The 18,913-nt window shown below is 35.8% G+C and overlaps 3 protein-coding genes and 1 non-coding gene across 12 annotated transcripts; 1 reads left to right on the top strand and 3 right to left on the bottom strand.

Moving 5' to 3' along the window:
• Positions 1-590: 590 nt before the first annotated feature.
• Positions 591-3,063, bottom strand: LOC121991895 (probable serine/threonine-protein kinase PBL19). The gene is made up of 4 exons (XM_042545972.1): positions 2,238-3,063; positions 1,352-1,609; positions 1,113-1,235; positions 591-964 (listed from the first exon to the last, which is right to left on the bottom strand). The coding sequence occupies exons 1-4, from the start codon at positions 2,628-2,630 to the stop codon at positions 608-610; spliced, it is 1,131 nt and encodes a 376-aa protein (XP_042401906.1). The 5' UTR covers positions 2,631-3,063; the 3' UTR covers positions 591-607.
• Positions 3,064-5,472: 2,409 nt separating this feature from the next.
• TRNAS-GCU lies at positions 5,473-5,554 on the top strand. The gene has a single exon. It is a non-coding gene; the product is annotated as a tRNA-Ser (tRNA).
• Positions 5,555-5,689: 135 nt separating this feature from the next.
• On the bottom strand, positions 5,690-11,874 carry LOC121991893. 8 transcript variants are annotated; one of them, XM_042545965.1, is made up of 8 exons: positions 11,550-11,874; positions 9,126-9,357; positions 7,651-9,026; positions 6,839-7,525; positions 6,680-6,763; positions 6,499-6,574; positions 6,069-6,391; positions 5,690-5,997 (listed from the first exon to the last, which is right to left on the bottom strand). In XM_042545965.1, the coding sequence occupies exons 3-8, from the start codon at positions 8,971-8,973 to the stop codon at positions 5,827-5,829; spliced, it is 2,664 nt and encodes an 887-aa protein (XP_042401899.1). In that variant the 5' UTR covers positions 8,974-9,026; positions 9,126-9,357; positions 11,550-11,874; the 3' UTR covers positions 5,690-5,826. The 8 variants fall into 8 exon arrangements, with proteins under 8 accessions (XP_042401899.1, XP_042401901.1, XP_042401902.1 ...); XM_042545967.1 differs by having other exon boundaries at positions 11,619-11,874; XM_042545968.1 differs by having other exon boundaries at positions 9,126-9,476; positions 11,655-11,874.
• A 1,313-nt stretch (positions 11,875-13,187) lies between these two features.
• Positions 13,188-17,226, bottom strand: LOC121991892 (methyltransferase N6AMT1-like). 2 transcript variants are annotated; one of them, XM_042545961.1, is made up of 3 exons: positions 15,438-15,913; positions 15,311-15,356; positions 13,188-14,155 (listed from the first exon to the last, which is right to left on the bottom strand). In XM_042545961.1, the coding sequence occupies exon 3, from the start codon at positions 14,141-14,143 to the stop codon at positions 13,412-13,414; it is 732 nt and encodes a 243-aa protein (XP_042401895.1). In that variant the 5' UTR covers positions 14,144-14,155; positions 15,311-15,356; positions 15,438-15,913; the 3' UTR covers positions 13,188-13,411. The 2 variants fall into 2 exon arrangements, with proteins under 2 accessions (XP_042401895.1, XP_042401896.1); XM_042545962.1 differs by lacking the exons at positions 15,311-15,356; positions 15,438-15,913 and adding an exon at positions 16,865-17,226.
• Between the last annotated feature and the right edge of the window lie 1,687 nt (positions 17,227-18,913).

Below are 18,913 nucleotides of genomic sequence, written 5' to 3'. Positions count from 1 at the left end.
AAATAAAAACCATTTACTATCTTTACCTACTTTGTTCGAAATGTCAGCCGTTGTCATCATGGTTGGTTGATTCACCTAGTAGATTGCTATAAATGTGTCTGATAGGGATAATAATTTTCTCCGAATCTGAATGAACCGATTAAATAATCAAGTAATTGGATATATAAATTTTTAGGTATGATTATGGAGACGAGTCGAGTAGAATCTAAAATCCATAGTAATCGAACATTTGGATAGAATATCTGATCCTTCTACTTATATGGGACCCTAGTGTTTGTTACATACTTAAGTGTATAATAATAAAAGGATTCGAATGACAAAATATAGATAGATTTATTTGAGCAAATTTGATCTAGATGAGTCCGACATTCAACATGCGTAGATCCTGTTCGAATATGAGCCAGCTACATTCAATGCAAATAAGGATCATCAATTTGCACCCCTGCCCCTGGAAGAGAGGCTCTGTCCGTGCAGGTTCAAACTTTCAAATGTTGGGATTCAATATTTAGTTCAGCTAAATATTTTTAAAACGAACAAATTTATTTTCATACCCAAATAAGGAAACAAATAAATTGGATATAGAACTAGCATTAGCAAAAGTCTTTTTTTATCTCATTTCTATGGCACTTTTTAAGCACTCTACGACTTCACCCATGGTAGGACGTTCTTTAGGGTTCTTAACAAGGCATCTATTGGCTAACTTAGCTATTTCCCGCGCTGCATCAGGAGAAAAAACTCCTTTTAGTTTAGGGTCTATGATCATGCTAAACTTCCTACTTTCCACCGGGAATTGCTTCACCCACTCCAAGAGCTTTTGCTCGTTCATCGGACGATTTCGCTCCAACGATCGCCTACCGGTGAGGATTTCGTAGAGGACCACCCCAAAACTCCAAACATCGCTCTTGATTGTAAGGTGACCGGTCTCTATGTAATCCGGTGCTGCATATCCATAAGTGCCTACAACCTGTTAAAGATAATATCCAATTCTAAATGTTAACCAATCAAACTAAAAAAATTAAAATTAGATAATCAATTGTTTCATCATTGTGTTATAGCATTGTGTTTGACAATTACCAATTTAGCTCTCAAATTGTGGAAACTAGGAAACATACCGCAGTAGTTACATGGGTTTGCCCGGCCGTCGGCCCCTCCCTTGCTAAACCAAAGTCGGACAACTTGGCCTTGAACTCTCGATCGAGCAACACGTTCGACGCTTTGAAATCGCGATATATCACCTACCAAACCACACAAACAAACTTCAAGTTCAACTACCACACTTATTCCATCCCTCCATATCGATAGCAAAAGGCAAAACCTAATCCTCTCCATATCAATAAAAAATAGGGCAAACCTGAACTTCTCCGTCATGCAAATATGCCAACCCTTCTGCCACACCCAAAGCAATTTGCAATCTCAAACTCCATGGAAGGGGAGGATAAGCTTTGTTGAACAAATGGTCTTCCAAGCTCTTGTTGGGCATGAACTCGTACACCAACAACCTCTCGATCCCCCTCTCACCATCTTTCGCACAAAACCCTAACAATTTCACGAGATTTGGATGCTCGAACACCGCGAGAAATTGCACTTCCGCCAACCATTGCTTGTGTCCCTAAGCGACCAAGAAGAGATTTTGAACATGCTTAAATAGCCGATCTCAAATAATAATAAATTATGCATGAGCATTAACATACTAAAAGATTCATGCACTCCTAGTATACTAAAAAGATTCATATAATCAACCTCAAATAATATGTCAGAATTAGCATGCTTAAAGATCCACGCGTAGTCATATCAAATTAGCGTGCTTAAAATTAGCCTACTTAAAGACTCATGTAGTCATCTCAAATTAGAATAAAAGGATAGTTTAATACATGAAACTCTAATAATAAGAGATTTTGGAGAAGAATCTATTGTTATAAGTGGCGGTTTTTGAGACTCGAATTAAATTAGTCTAATTAAAGATTCACATAAATCATATCAAATTAGCATAAAAGAACAGTCCAATACATGAAACTCCCATCAATGCGGAGTTTCGGAGAAGAATCTATTGTTGTAAGAGACTCTTTTCGAGACTCGAATATATAAATTAGCATAATTAAAGATTCACATAATCATCTCAAATTAGCACAAAAGAAATAACACGAAGCTCGAATCTATGCGGAATCCTGGAGAGAATCAATTTTCTCCACGGCAGTAACATTAGCGTCTATGTCAAATTAGCATGGTGAAAGATTTACCTGCAAGCCCTTTTGGTTGAGCTTTTTTATGGCGACCGGAATCCGAGGGCCTTTGCCGTCCGGCGAGCGGAGGAAGGCCTTGTAGACGCTACCGAAGCCGCCCTCGCCGATCTTGTTCATCCTGCTGAAGTCGTTGGTGGCGTTCCGGAGCTCATCGAAGTCGAAAGCCCGGAGCTTGTGCGCCCGTTCCTCGTACAGGTCCGGGATGCTCCTCTGCGACGCCGTCGACGACACCGCCGAGTGCTGCTTGCCGCGGCCGCCGGAGGCGGCGCTGCTTCCGCCGCTGGTAATGCTGCTGGTGCCGGTCCTGGCGCTGTCGTAGGACCCCGACGGCGGCGCCACGCCGCCTCCGACGGACCTCTTGCTCCTCCTAAGGAAGCTAAAGCACGCCATGGAAGCTACGATTCAACAACTCGCCTAGAGAAGAAATAAATAAGACGAGGAGGAAACGTGTAGACGCGTCGTGGAAGAGGAAAAGGGAAAAACGACAAGATCAGAGGAAGGAGAAGACAAAGAAGGTGATCAAAGAGGCGTTTTGACTTGTGTCTCTTCACTTCCTTCAAGTTTCCCGTGAATCGAGAAGATCTTCTCCTCCTCTTCTTCTTGTTCTCATCTATTTGAGCTGAACAAAGTATGAATGGGATTCTTCAGCTTCTTCTCCTCCTTCAAATAAATACGATGAATGGAATCTCCGAAATTAGAACAGCGGAAGGAACAGCAGAGGAGTTGGATCTAATTGCTCTCGAAAAAAGTAGAGATTTTTGTCGATTAAAAGAGAAGCGATCTGTGGATTGGTCTTCGCTCATTCATGGTTTCCCATTGATAGTTTGACTGCGGTCTTGACTTTGCTCTGTTTTCTAACCCTCGTCTCTGCAGGACGAAAAGTCGGAGGAAACCTTGGGAGAAATTTCATTTTAGTCCTCTTAATTTAGCTTTGTTTTTATATGGTTAAAATACATCTATTTTTCTTCTTCAATTTTTGTTATCATTTTGTTCTCGAATCACTCATTTTGCATTTTGTTATCAGTTTTAATTTTACCGTCAATTTCTAAATCAAAAAATATTTATTTCAACTTTCTAATTCATATCAATTCATGTAATTAACTATCACAGCATAATCTTGCACAATTATATCCAATTTAACTGCATATGTACTTAATTCCAAATATTTTATATCTAATATAGATAGTGATTAATTTGATAAAAAATATATTAAATTTTAATTTAAATGATATTAAATTTAAGAAAATTTTTACTTCAGTGTGAATTTTTTGTATCTATATTTTATCACATATCTATAAAATATGTGCATAAGATTCATACTGTATTTAGGAGGTATTATACCTCATTATGGACTTCTTGTACCTATGTTTTACCATGTACCTAAAAATTATATCTCATTTTAGATAAATGATACACCATTTTAGACTTTTTATACCTACATTTTGTAACAGTCCCTCAAAATATATGTACAAGTAGTGAATTAGGTGAATTAGTTTGAATTAGAAAGTTAAAATAAATATTTTTCTAATATAGGGACTGATAGCAAAGTTAAAATTATGCATAAGGATTTTAAGACAATTTGTCTTATTTCCTTCGTTAAAATGAAAATTTTAAGAGGACGTTTAGTTTAGTTTACATATTTTATATTATTTTCTGAGAAAATGAAAAACGTGTTTGATTTGTATTTTTTTTTTTGTTGTTCATTTTTAAGAAAAATAGAGAATATTTTATAAGAAAATGAAAAACACAGATCTAAGTAATTGTGAGGAAACTCTTGAGAGAAGCTATCGATAGTTTGAAAAATTCTCTTTTCCTATTTTGAACGTGTCGTTCGTTGCTGGTCGTTGGAGGTGTATGAGAGTTTGAAAATTCTAAAGAATACTTGGAAGGAGATAAAGTAAACTACGAGGTTTGAAGTGTAATTATATATATATATATATATATATATATATATATATATATATATATATATATATATATATGTTAATTATGTGAGGTGGAGTCCTATCTCTTTCTCACCGACTACAAATTTTAAAATAATTGACCACGTATTTAATACGAACCCAATTAGGGAGAAAATGTGTCAAATTTTTTATCTAGCACAATTAGCAATATTATTGTCCTTCAAATTTATTTTACTTTTTTTTTTATTTTAAAGATATTGATTATATTCACATAATTTAAAATAAAAAAAATAAAGTAATCATCGAGATATATAAAATTATTTTTTAAAAATATTAGAGGATGATAAATTTATTATAATAAAATAAAAAATATTTAAAAATTAATAAAGTAAAAAAAATAATCTTTTTATTAAAAAAAGAAGATATATTGACCGACCAATCAGGGAGACAAGAAGCTCAATTAATCAATTGCACATATGACTTTCAACGACACACATCGTATTCACATTTATTTCTGCATAACTCATGAAGCAAAACAATTATGTGGGCCTTCTTCAATTTTGTTAGGTTGGAAACAGATGAAAAGTGATGGCTGGATGATGACTTAAGTTATTCAATTTTGCCTAAAAACGAAAGCCAACATGTTGGATGCATAATATATATATCCATCTCCTATTTTATTCATCAAGTAAATTTAAAAAATATATCCGACTAATTTTGATATAGATAATTTAAAAAGTCAATATTTTTAGACCAATCCCATAAAATGTTTTACAACTAACATTCGAATCTTAGATATTTTGATTATCTATTGATGGGTGTAGTATCGCTAAATATATATATATATATACATGAATTTGTTAGCTTGGGGCCTTGGGTGATATGCTTGGGTTAGACACTTAGGGGGTGCTTGGTTGGATGATATGAGAGTGAGGAATGGGAAAGGGATTGAAAGTAGGTATTTGGTTTGGGAGATTAGTGGTGGGTTCCATGGATTCATTACCCTAAACATGGGAATGAGTCATTCCCTAGTAAAAGGAGGGGAATGGGAAAACCCTCATTTCCATTCCCTACTTCTATCAATCCCATTCTTATTCTCATTCCCTTCAATGAACCAAGCACCCCCTTAGGCTCTTCTCACGTGCGGAAGTGCCTTATGCGTGTATATATATATATATATATACTTTATAATTGTTCTCGAGTATTAATTTCTTTTATATATATATATATATATATATATACTTTATAATTGTTCTCGAGTATTAATTTCCTTAAATATTAGTATGAAACATTATCTAGGAAAATTGTAAAGATAAAAATCAACAACCGTCGCTTTGGCCGAGTGGTTAAGGCGTGTGCCTGCTAAGTACATGGGGTTTCCCCGCGAGAGTTCGAATCTCTTAGGCGACGTTTAAATAAGTGTTTTTTAGATGGTTTGTTTTATTAGTTGCTACGCTACCTTTCTCATGTTCCCCCAATAACCATGCGGAGAATCGATGAACAGGATAAACCTTAGAAAATAAAATTTCAAAAAGACTACTGTGGTACTCTACCAATCGATTCATATATTTCATGAAACTACATTATTGGACTTGCTGTTCAGTAATTCCCAATAATCCTATTTGCTAATTATGTTCATCTACCATCTACCATTTTTTTTACAATTATGTAGTTGCTACACACTAATCATTCAAATTGTCCTCAAGGAAATCAAGGCCAGCATCATCTTCATCTGATACAACTCCATCTCCAGCAGGAAGAGCACTTGATGTCTGGAATAGTTCTGCAATATTTGGCTCTCCATTGATGTTCTCACTCTGACTGATTTCTTCCACCTCATGATAAAGAACATCCTATGAACATTGTAAAAGAAGTTGATCAAGGGATACAAAAGCATTAGTGATACAGGAAGATAGCGGCGTACCTCATATTCATGCGAAGCTGGTTGATCGACATCCACAATCCAGTTCTCCAAGAGATTTTCAAGGAAGACACCGTCGAGGGATACGGACTCATCGATCGATCTTTTAGTGCGCCTCTCGCGCTCCCTGAGGCGTAAGTTGTAGTGGACAAAGGCAAAATCATTCAGCTTCTTTTGAGCAAACTGGCTGTGCCTTGTACTTTGAATGGTATCAAATGTGCTCCAGTTGTGCTCGCAACCGACGGACGTACAAGACTGGCTTAATATGCGAATGGCGATATGCTGTAGCTCAAGGCAGTTTATGCCATGTTGTTGCCACCAAGCAGCTATAAAAAAACCAAAAGTAGGAAAAAAAACAGAACCAGTTTATACCTAAAGATAGTAAGATATTGTCAACACTGAACTAGTAGATGCTAAAAGAATAGTAGAATACCTGGGTCTAGGTCCATTCTTGTGCTTAAAGCCAAGTTGGTCCCGAAATCAGCTTTTGAATAAACAAAGTCAGAGATCTGCGACGTAGAATATTATATGGAGAAAAAAAATCAATAAGGATTAGAGAGAGTTTTTCTTTAATAAAGAAGGGTTACAATTATATCAAAGCAGAACTCAAGTACCTGTGCAGCAGCAGAAATTCTCTTCCCAGTGTCTGGTTCCAACCGCGTTATGCATTCATTTAAGCCACGGATAACCTCTGGAATCTGCATATGGTCAAGAATACAGAATCAAAAGAGTATCTTAAAGTGAGGAATTAGATCGACATTGTTATACATTACCGCCATGAAATCTGGACGGTACCGACATGATGGATTAAGGAAATATGCTGCAACATAGAGAGGGTGATGAAATGAAGAATTCCAATGGTTATCAATAGCACCCCAAAATGGGCCATACTTCTGTTCGTCATCAGCATGAACTGATCTAATAGCAAGCTTTGCTCGGAAGATGTCATTATAGATCGATGGCATGGAGAAGCTATCACTAGTCCCAACTCTGATGAGCAATTGGACAACAGGGCTGACAGACTTACATACATATTGCATTTTCTTCCAAAACTTAGAGGTAGAGATGATCTTCTCTACTTCCTTTCCCTCATCTGATTTGGCTACTTGGGAACTAATCCATTTGGCAGAGTGTAACATTCTTTCTAGAGCAGTCCGCTGGTCGAGCAATGATTGCAAAGTAAGAAAGCTGGTAGCGAACTTTGTAATAGAGGGTCTAAGAAGTTCCTTCCCAGCTGTATATTCTTTTTTCATTAAATGTAACAGCCAAGTGTGGTTGTAAATGAGCCTGGTAATCTTTTGGCCTTTCTCAAGGCACTCGCTAACCCATTTTATCTTTGTAAAATCCTCTAGAATTTGATTGAGGCAGTAAGAAGCACAAGGTGTCCAAAATATAGTTTTTCTCTTCTCTTCTAGCAGCTTTCCAGCAGCTTTATAGCATGCAGTATTTTCTGTAATTACCTGTAAACGTTTATATCTAAAGCATGAATCACGAATCATAGCTCAGTAGAGAAACAAATCTTAAAGACATAAGAAAGAGGTTTCTGTCTATTTCAGGAATTAAATGCAGTAGAACAATTTAGTACCTGTACCACGCTCCCCTCGCCAACCTCCTCTACCACCTTGTCCAGTAATTTAAAAAGGAATTTCACATCTTTTATTGAGTCAGAAGCATCGACAGAGGACATGAAATACATTCCTCTCGGGCAAGATACAAGGAAGGAGATTGTTGTCTTTCCCTGCACATCCTTCCAACTATCTGCCATAATACTGCAACCAGTAGTAGCCCAAGAAGCCTTAATCTCTGCAAGAAATTCTTTTGTATTTTGAATTTCATCTTGGAGAGCTCGACCTGAAATTAGTCTGCTTGTGGGGCTGCTAAATCCATTTCCTTGTCGACTAACTAATTCCAGCATCTTATGGAAGTATGGAGAGTTGGCAACATTGAAAGGTATTGCAGCATAGTAGAAAAATCTGCAAATTGCAGAAAGAACTTCTTTACGAACTCTTTTGTTGGAGCTTCTTTTTTGTTTTGATAGCTTGTAGGATAGTGGGTAGCAAATGTTTTGTGCGTTCAAAAGCAAAGGATCGGGAGCCATCTGTTTCGGCTGTATTTCTTCATCACTTATACCATTTCCAGATGACCTCTTCCTGGATCTTGTCTTTATGGTTTTAGTGGTAGAAACATCTTGATCATCAACTGTATGGATTACGCTGATCCTGTCATTTGCACGCTCATCCTCATTCTCAGAATCTATATAGGGAGCAGCAATTTCCTTGGTTTCAGGTTTTTGCCTCTTTCCAGTACGATGCCATTTCATATTATCTTTCATCTTAAGATATACTTCCTCCGGTGCCATCTTACAGTATGCAACTTCCCCTGGAATTTTGGCTAAATGCTGTTTAAAACGATTTATTCCACCGCTAACTATTTTTCCACAATAATTGCATTTCACTTTCTTTTTCTTTTCATCCAGTGCAATACCATGTTCCCATCCAGGATCAATATAACCTAATGATTTAAGAGGTGCAATACTTGTTACTAAGCTTCTAGATTTTCTAGTTTCCCTTCCCTTCTGCATATAACCTTGATCCTCTTCATCCTCATGCTTCATGTGTAAATCAAAAGAAGACTGTACTTTGTCTTCTAATTGTCTTTTTCTGTACGACTTATAGCTCTCTAGGTTTTCTTTCATTTTTATGAATACATCTTCAGGAGCCTTCTTGCAGTATGTAACTTCACCTGATATTCTAGCCAAATGTTGTTTCAAACGATAGATTCCTCCACTAACTACTTTTCCACAGTAGTTGCACATCACTTTTTTCCTTCTATCATCTTGCGCAGACCCATGTTCCCAACCAGGGTCAGTGAAGCCTGATGATCGAAGGGAAGCAATTTCTTCAACCATTTTAGAAACTTCTGATTCAGCCTTCTTAGGAAAACACAAAGTAGATCAATGTCCTGGCATCAGAGGAAGCAAACAAACTGTTATTGATTTTAACATTTCTGGTTTTTCTATATTTATGCAAGTCTTACAAAGTACGGGAATCAGATCTTTACCTTACCTATGATAATGAAGGCATTTCCGTGTGTCCTTTGGATGCAGCAAACACAACTTAGTTCTGGAATACTCCAATGCATGCACCAATAATCCAGATTTGCATAAAGAACATGAACTTTTCTATAACTTTAGCATCCTACTGATAGGCATGGAGCTTTCATTGCACATCCACAAGGTAGTTTTGCTAATGCACATCACTATATCCGCAACACATCACGTAGCATTGAGGACCTTCCACAGTAAGTTACAAATCAGACTATTATTCAGTAACTCTGCTAGAACTGACATTTTGAAATTTGAAAGTGAAAACAGCAGCAGCAGAAGCAGCAATTTCTTCTGAAAAGATATTTCTATTTCAAATCATAAGGGAAAAAAAAGTATTAGACTACAATCAATTGTCTGCTACTTGAATGGTAATGATACATAGTGCACAATTGTTTGATCTCTAATGATCACTGAAATGTTCAGTGTTAGCTGCAACATGATTTTCAAAACAAATGTTTAATTGGCAAGTATCTGACAATCAAAAAATCAAATAACTGCAGACTCAGCATGTTAAATGGCATAAAAAGTATGAGATGCAAAGATCTGCAAACTCAACACGTTGAATAACTAACCATCCTCTTGATAATTTTTACTTGATTAAGAAAATTATTGAATTGTTAACTTGCAAATTTAATAGTCTCAGATGCATTCGTATGCATTCAGAAGCTAAATAACATTATGGTCAAACTTGATATTCTCCTAAACTCAAATGTAGAACATTAGCCAGAAGAATAATTCCAACATCTGGTCCAAGTATCGTTTCTGAATTCTGCCCATAGCTAGAGTACCCCATGGCAATTGATTCAGAACAACCTGATCACTGAAAAATCACCACTGCTGCCATGCTTAATAAACACAAATCAAATATCGAGTGTGAATCAACAATCACTAGCTCACTGCATTGCTTTGCTAGAGGGAAAGTAAAAACCTTGTTGATATGAATTATGCTGTTAATTATCTCCTCACTGTGCAGTAATAAACATTAACCAAGTGCAAGTACTGTATCCTCTTAGTATTCTTGGTGCTTTTCTAAGCAGAGGGCAACTTAGTATGCTTGGTGCAACCTTTCCAGTTTGTTGACAAATAATTAGGGGTGTAATCGAACCAATCCGAGCGAACAGTAAGAGCCTTGAGCTCGGTTTGTTTTATCTAAGCTCAAGCTCGGCTAGAGTTCGATTTGAGCTTTAATTCTTAAGCTCGAGGTCGAGCTTGGCTCGTAATGAAATTATATAGTTCATGAACGACTCGAGCTCAGTTCGAAAATCACTCATTTAAAAGTTAAACGAGCTTAGTTCGAACTCTGGTTTGAAAACAACTTGTTTAAAAGTTAAATGAGCTTAGTTCGAACTCGGCTCGTTAATATATAATATTTATAATTCATGTAATATATACATAAACGAGTCTTTTAACGAATATGTTCACGAACCTCTTAATGAACACGTTTGCAAGCCTCTAAACGAACATGTTTGTGAGCTCACGAACCAAATTCTGTTAGGCTCGAGCTTGGCTCGATAATGTTTTTGAGCTTGAAATCAGGCTCAAGCTCGGCTCGTTAACTTAATCGAACAAATTTGTTTTCGAACCGAGACCGGAATAGCTCACAGCTTGGCTCGTTTACACCCCCTACAAATAATGGTCAAACTTAAAGTATGTAGAATGACATGAACAATCATTTTTGCTACAATTCCACTCACATCTGTACTCTAGGCAGCAACCATCTATGAAACATTTGGCAACATTATGGAATAAACTAGTATTCTTGAACATTAATCACAAGAATACAAATGCAGATGGATTCCAGGGTACCTACTCCTATGAACTGCTACAATGCTAAATGGTTGTTTAACTCCCTCTGGTAATATATACATTGATAACCAAAACAAGTTCAAATCTGAAATGGACCAACACTAATCCTTCCTAAATCTTTAACTTCTACCAAAAAATTTTCTCTCATTACATAAATGTATCTTCTCAATTTTACATGAAGTAAACATTAGGAGATGCCAGAAGCAGCTGCAGTTAATTGGGCAGCAATTCAGATATTCAGGTTTGTTACTGAAAACATCCATTAAAATCCTCCCTTGCAGAGCATTGCAGACTGTTCCACTTATGAAATTGAAGTTGTTTCTTTTTCCCAATTACGTGAAATCACCATGAAAGATTAGAGCACAAACTATAGAGCTGTAACCACTGGTCTTACTGAACTACAGTAGGATATGCAAGTGGAAATGTATTTAAACTCCAGGTCCAGTCAGCAATTACCTTCTTGCTCGAGCATCCACGAAGGTAAAGAAGAAACCAAAAATAACTTTTTCAAATCAAAATATTTCATGGGAGGTTCAAAAACAACTATTTAGCAACAAATCCAACGAACGAACCCTAGCAAACAGAAAGCAGAGTCTTAAGTGAATAAAGGCTAGACGAGAAATGGGACTCGGAGACCCGACGGGTTGGAATTAGCAAAAAGAGTGCAGATCGAGCACCGCCGAAGTTCTAGCGAGGTCCCTGCCACCCCGGCGGGGGCTTCATCTTCCCGTTCCGGCGGCGTCGTCGTCTCGCCGCTCGTCACCTCGCCTCGTCCTCGCGCGTTGACTCGGAGCAGGGCGTAGGGCGAGTTCGCTGTGGATAGGGAGCGAACTGAGAACTTGACCCGGATCGGTATCTTGACTCGGCACTCAGAACCGCGTCGGTTCTCTTGGATCAGTGAGTCGAGCGATTCTGACCGTGTCATTCTAATAAAATGAAAAGGTCCATTATATGATCCACATATATATTAATAGTAATATTATATGATCTGACGTTTAATTAAATTATGGAAATGAGTATCGGTATGAATTTAATAGTAAGATGGAATGAAAATGAGAATGAAAATGAAACCAGACCAGATTTTCTAATCCTCTTATCTCGGTCCTAGTCCGCTCTTGAACCGGGACAAGGGAATTGGTGGAAGGTAGAGGTGAGCAAAAATTCGAAAAAACTGAATTAACCGAATCGAACCAACCGAATTTAGAAATTCGATTCAGTTAATTCGGTTTTCAGTTTATTTTTAAAAATTTGATTTGATTTTCGATTAATTCGGTTACGTTTCAGTTTTAAATTTTTTTAATTCGATTAAACTGAATAAGAATATTATTTTAATTAATTTTTATTTTAAAATATAATTAATTAAATAAAATCTTTTTTTTTAAGATAAAATCGAATAGGGTTTTAAAATTGGGTTAATTCGATCGAAAATTGAATTAACCGATATTTTATCGATTCGGTCGGTTCGATTTCATAGGGAAATTCGTTCAATTCGATTGGTTGAAAAGAAATTCGGTTTATTCGATTTTCGATCTATTTGGTTCGATCGGTTCGGTTTTGACCGAATGCTCACCCCTAATGGGAGGTAATGACCCCCACCTGTTAATAGGTGGAGGCCCATTGCCCCCCACCAATACAAAGATCCGCCTCCAAATGAAACTCACCTATTTATATGGGTTTGGTTGATTCCCATAAATCTAGAAATCATTTCCAAATTATTATTGTCAAACTCACAATGCAAACATTATCTTTTACTATCATTCTATTCCCTCGTTCCCAAACTCATCAACGAAACACCCCTAAATTTACAAATAGTTAGACCATGTAAAAAAAAAATACAAATAGTTAATAACAAATTAACATGCAAATTAATTCTAAAAGATTTATTAAATTTTTCTAAATATTATTTTTTAAAATAGTTTAATTAATATGAGTCTCTATTAATCTACTTCAAAAAAAATCTATTTGAACAAGACTTTACATTTCATCAAATATTAGAAAATAAAAACAAACACAGAGTATTCTCAAACAGAGCTAAGAATCAAACACTAGAGAAAGTCCAGTGAATCAAATTCCACACTGTTATGCTTCTTAAACAGGCTCACAAATCATTGCAAAGACCATTTTCAAAACAGTTTGCCTTTAAACTCTAGTGAAACACTACTAGACCAGTCTGTAAGCACCGGCAAAAACGATAAGTCGGTAGGTAAACATCAGCAAAAACGATAAGCAGGTGATTAATGACAGGTCATGTTCAAATATAGTAGTGTTTAAGTTGACAATTCATAGACAATTTGCCTGAAATTCTTGCAAAAGGCTACTAACTTGATAACAGGTATATGACCTTCAAATCTATTCGGAGGGCTCTATCAGTGAGCTGAACTAGACTGTTCTGAGTTAACGATTCTGTCAGGAGTGTTTTTCCCTCAAAGCAAACTCAGTCATTACTTTCACTATTTTGCCAGAAAGATTTAAGAGGAAATTGGGAGAACCAAGAATCAGAACCTTTGCTTCGATCAGGAGCAACATCCCGCCAAAATTTGATGACGTGAAGGCTTTCTTCTTCAGTGGACCTCTGCACAATAATACGTGATGCATACCCCTTTTGTTTCATCAAGCGGCATATCTGTGATGGGTTATTTGCGGTTAGGGTGACCATATATAACCAACCTTTCTGAGATAAAAGTTCGTCAGCAACAGGAAGGATCCTGTCGATGACACTGCGACCGCTATATCCTCCAGCCCATGAAGCAGTGATCCCCTTGCAACCAACCTCTTCTTCAGAAGTTGGCACATAGGGAGGATTTACAACAACCACATCAACCATGCCGGCAAGGTTTTTTTGAAGACCAGAAGCAATATCAGTAACAACAATTTCAGCATGCAATCCATGAGCTTCCAGCGTTGCCCGGGTTGCTTCAGCTGCATCTTGGTTAATGTCTGTAGCAAAGTAATTAACTCCATTGCCAAGTTCACTGAGCATGATGGCCAGAGAAGAGATTACATAGCCACTACCACAGCCCACCTCCATGCATAGTCTTGGCCGTTGCTCTATCAGATGTTTCCTGTCTGCTAAGAGTGCATCAACCAAAGCAAACGAGTCATCGCATGGCTCATACACCTCAGGATGGAAACGAACAAGCTGGATGTGAGCAGTTCTGGCGGACATCTTGGGTGATACCTACAAAGAGAACAGGTTTTCTTACAGATTCATTGATCTTTATCATGATAAATAGAAGATCTACTCTCTGTTTCCAAAAAAGTTTCTACACTTTGCAAGTAATTGGTTATATAACTTAGGAACCTTACATGCCAAGTCAATCAAAACAATTTCTGAAAATGTGTTTCTGATTTGAATGAGAACAAAATGGCACAAGATGTGGTTGTATCTTATCAAAAATTGCTCAGCCCCTTGCATTCAAGGATGTAGTAGTGAGCACTAAATAGGTATGGTCAATAAGCAACCTATATATTACCTGAGTAAGTAGGCATAAAGTATGACAACATGGTGCACGGCAAAAGGATCAAAAATGTGCAAATCAAATTCCTAAGACCACAAAGCATATCTCCTGAAGGTTGACCATGTTTGATAGGATGGAAGAATGGAATGAGAATGGTTCGTTCTGTCTATAATTCTATTCCAATGTTTTGATGGATAATGCAGGGGTGATCATTCCATGAATGATCTATTCCATAGTTTAAGAGGTGGAATGCTTCAATCCATCTCTATGAAATATAATATTACTTGTCATTTCAAATTTTGCAATGGAGATAAATAAGATGAGCAAATCAGACATTTTATGCAACAGGCCTGGTGGCTTCAGCAAACCAGTTGAATGAACAAAATGGATCGGCCATTCTCATTTCTATCCACTGTATTCCCTCATATCCTACCAAACAAAATCTAACTGTCTTGATGTTTGGTCACCCAAAACAACTTGGGAGACAAGAAAAATGAAACATCAACCGAGTTACAAGAAATGGCAGTCACCTGAGGAAACAATATATTGCCACCCTACAACAAATAGAAACAATAGAGAAGAACCATTTAGCACCAAAAGAATTGAAGCAAACAGTGGTGAAACCTGGATTTTCTCAAGTGCAGGACACTAAACAAACAGGGAAAATTTCAACATAATTCCAGATAATGCAACACGTATAGTTTAAGATTCAAGATTGCTAAACTGTATCATCTAAATGCAAAGCATATTCACAGGAGATAGAATTAAGAATATTGATTCCCTACACCAATGCAAGCTTTCATCTAAAGACCATCAAAACGCACATAATGTACTGAAAAAAAGAGAGCATGAAGTAGGATGTGCTCGATAGGGACCTGGAACGCAAGCAGAAGTCTTTATCGACCACAGCTATCCTGAAAGCTAAAAGAACAACATTGAACAAGAGCTTAGTGTTGTAATCTAGTTTCTCAATTGGAAGAAACTTGAGGAAGGATGGCCTACTAGACTGTGACTCGGCCCGGTGTCGGCGCAAGAGAGGAGGAGAGGGTCGCGCCTCTCCAGTCGCGAACAGGGAGTGACAGCGGCACTAGAAGACGTGAGCGTAGAAGCCCTGAGAAAGAATGAGTTTCGATATCCGAGGCGAGATTAAAGTGATAGAGAAGATCGAATTCATCGATCGCCGGCGCCGACGTCCGAAGCGGAGCAGCAGGAGGAGAATTGGGTCGCAACAGACGATGAGGCGTTCGCCGCTACACGGAGGAGAAACCTAGATCTGTTTTCTCATCTAAGTCCTTCACAATTTTAAATATTCGGTATGACACCCTTATATTTTAGAAGAACACCCTTATAAGTTTCCATTTTTTTTAAAAAAATAATTATAGTATAACTGGTCCTTTTTATAAGAAACTAAAATATTTATCGAATATTCTAAAGGTACGTTTGGTTCAAGTTATCATGTATAACTTTTAGGGTGTGTTTGATTCAAGTCATCATTTATAACCTTTGTTATGTGATTACCAGGTAATCACATAACCAAGGTTATGGGGAATACAACATAACCTAATGTTGTTTGGTTCAATCCTAAATAATGTAATAAAAACCTGTTTGATTGGAGGTTTTAGTGTATAACTTAATTTCACATTTACTTTATTACCCTTGATTAAATATTTTTACCGTTAAATTAAGTTAATATTTGATTAATTTTTTAAAAATAAAATAAAATAAAATAAATTATTAATATTAATATTTAGTTATTATTATTTATTATTTTAGACTACACTAGTAGTCTAAAATCTAAAATAATATTTGATTATTTTACAGCTTATTTATTATTTATTAATAATAAATTAAGTTATTATTTATTTGATTAATTTTTTATTAATAAAATAAAATAAGATAAATTAAGACAGTAATTTATTATTTGATTTATTTAGTTATCACATTTTGTACACCTTTAGCTGAGACCCATGAACTTCAATTGTCAAAGAATCCCAAAGCATAATTGATTCGAATTGTCTCCAGTTGCTATACTATAATTCTAGTTCTTGCCAAAAACAGATCAACAGCTATTGCACTTCCAAAGAAAACGTGCAATCACACACAATAGTATGAGAAGTGAAGTGAAAATTTTATAAACTAAGACGGGCAAAATACAATTTCTTTTATTCAAAGCCAACTGCAGAGCTTGAAACACATCACTAATGTTTCATAATCAACAATAACAATAGATTCTAAATTTATTAAGGATAACCACACTGAAGACAGATAAATACACAAATCTGGAAGCATACTAACCAGAAAACACCATCTGGACCGAAAGAAAACCAATGTCGAACAAAAAATTGACAATAAAAAAAAGCATCAGCTGTTGGATGCCGATCTGCGAAGCATCAGTTTTTTTTATCTCTTTAAAAATGATTTTGTTTTACCCCAAAGTGAGATCCTCTTGAAGTTGGACTCCAACCGAGATGGAGAAGCTTGCTGCCAATGATTCCAAGGGCCCGAGGTGGAGAAGCTTGTTGTCGCCGCCGATTTGAAGAAGACGAAGCAGAAGAAGTTTGTCGCCGTCGATGAAGAAGGCGAAGCGGGAGATGTCTGTCGTCGCTGCTGGTTCGAAGAAGACGAAGAGGGATAAGTCTGTCGCCGTTGGTTCGAAGAAGACAAAGTGGGAGAAGACAAGCCGAAGTCTGCCGCCGCCGCCGCTGGCTCGAAGAGAATCTGTCGCCGCTGCTAGGGTTTGCGAAAAAAAAGGAAAGAAATGTTGCGTGAAGAGGAAAGGAAGGAAGGTTATATTTGAGAAAAAATTTTACTTAATCCAGGAATCGTCCAAAACCTTACGATTTGGAGGTTTTCTGATTCCGAGATATAATCTAATTTTGCTGAGGTGGCGAGAATCAAATATAACTTTGGAATCACTCATGACCCTGAACCAAACAGGGTTAAACAATATAACCTTAGTCGGATAACCAAGGTTATAGAGAATAACCCTGAACTAAACATGCCCTTATAATGTGTACTAAGCCGTGTTCTAAAAGCGTCATTAAGCGCCGCTTAAGCGCGCTTAAGCGCGAAGCGAGGAAGAAAAGCTTCGCTTTAGGTGAAAGCGGGGAAAAAACGGTCAAAGTGTGTTTGACCAAATTAAGCATGATTAAGCGCGCTTAATAGCGCTTAAGCGCGATTTTTTATTTATAATTTTAATTGATTTGTAAATTTTTAAAGAATATAATGAAAAAAAATTAGAGAAAACGAAGAGACACAACGTCTCTCAACTCTTGAGAGAAAAGTCATAATCTGCCATAAACTCCCTATCTACCTGCTATCGATAGAAAATTGAGGAGATCGAATTAGAATCAGACAAGGAATTAGATAATATCTAGTTTTTTATGTTCTTTTATTGTGAAAACTAGAAACTAATGGATATTATAAACTTTGTGACTTTTGTCTTTCTAAACATGTGAGAAATTTATGCATGAACTTTAAATTTATCATGTTTAAGTATTATTTGATCTATTTATTTGTTTAAAATAATTAAATTTTATTTAAAAATAAAAAATACTTTTTTACGCTTAAAATTGTCCCGAGCTCACTTAAGTTTATAAAGCTTGAAGCTTGGACTCGACGTTTCGTCGAACCTCGCACTTTTTAAAACATTAGTACTAAGTAATCATATAACATAAATTATAGAGAATAAAATATAACTAAATATTATTTAATTCAACATAGATAATATAATAAAAATTTATTTATTTGAAATTTTAATAAATAACCTAATTTAATATTTATTATATTACTCTCATTTATAAAATCAATAATAATAATAATAATAATAATAATAATATTATTATTATTATTATTATATTATGTTCTTTTTCACTTTTGCTTTTTAAGTTTTTCTTTATTTTTTAATTTTTTTACATTTTTTATATTTTTAACGTCTTTTCTTATTTTAAGTTGGTTTTATTTTTTTTATTTTTTCTCTTTACATTTCTCATTTTTATCATATTTTTCACTTATCCGAAAATATTTTGAATAAAAAAATTCATTAAACCCAGAATAAAGAAAAATCTCAATTTATTTGATATTTTTATATTCCAGATTACATGCTCCTTTTGTTGACGTGTCGGGCATGAAACGTTATTCAGGAATCATCAATTATGTAAACCAAACAAGGTTTTGGTTGATAACCTTATATGGATAACCAAGATTACTAAAGATAACTTCCAACCAAATAGACCCTAACAATATATTATATATCCACAAGGTTTGATAAAAATTTAGAATTTTTTATAATAAAAATATTCTAGAAAATGACTAAATTAATTTTAATTAAAATTTATAATTTTTTATTTATATTATATGATAAATACATTTTTATTCGATTGTGTAGAATTTTAGTTCGAATAACTTGAATCAAATTCGACTAGATAAATCAAAATTACTAATATTTTTAACTCCAAAATAAATTTAAATATCGCTCT

Source organism: Zingiber officinale, chromosome 6B (genome assembly GCF_018446385.1).
Source record: "Zingiber officinale cultivar Zhangliang chromosome 6B, Zo_v1.1, whole genome shotgun sequence".
Classification (NCBI taxonomy): domain Eukaryota; kingdom Viridiplantae; phylum Streptophyta; class Magnoliopsida; order Zingiberales; family Zingiberaceae; genus Zingiber; species Zingiber officinale.
The sequence above is the reverse complement of the archived record's forward strand: the minus strand, read 5'-3'. Positions and strand labels throughout refer to the sequence as shown.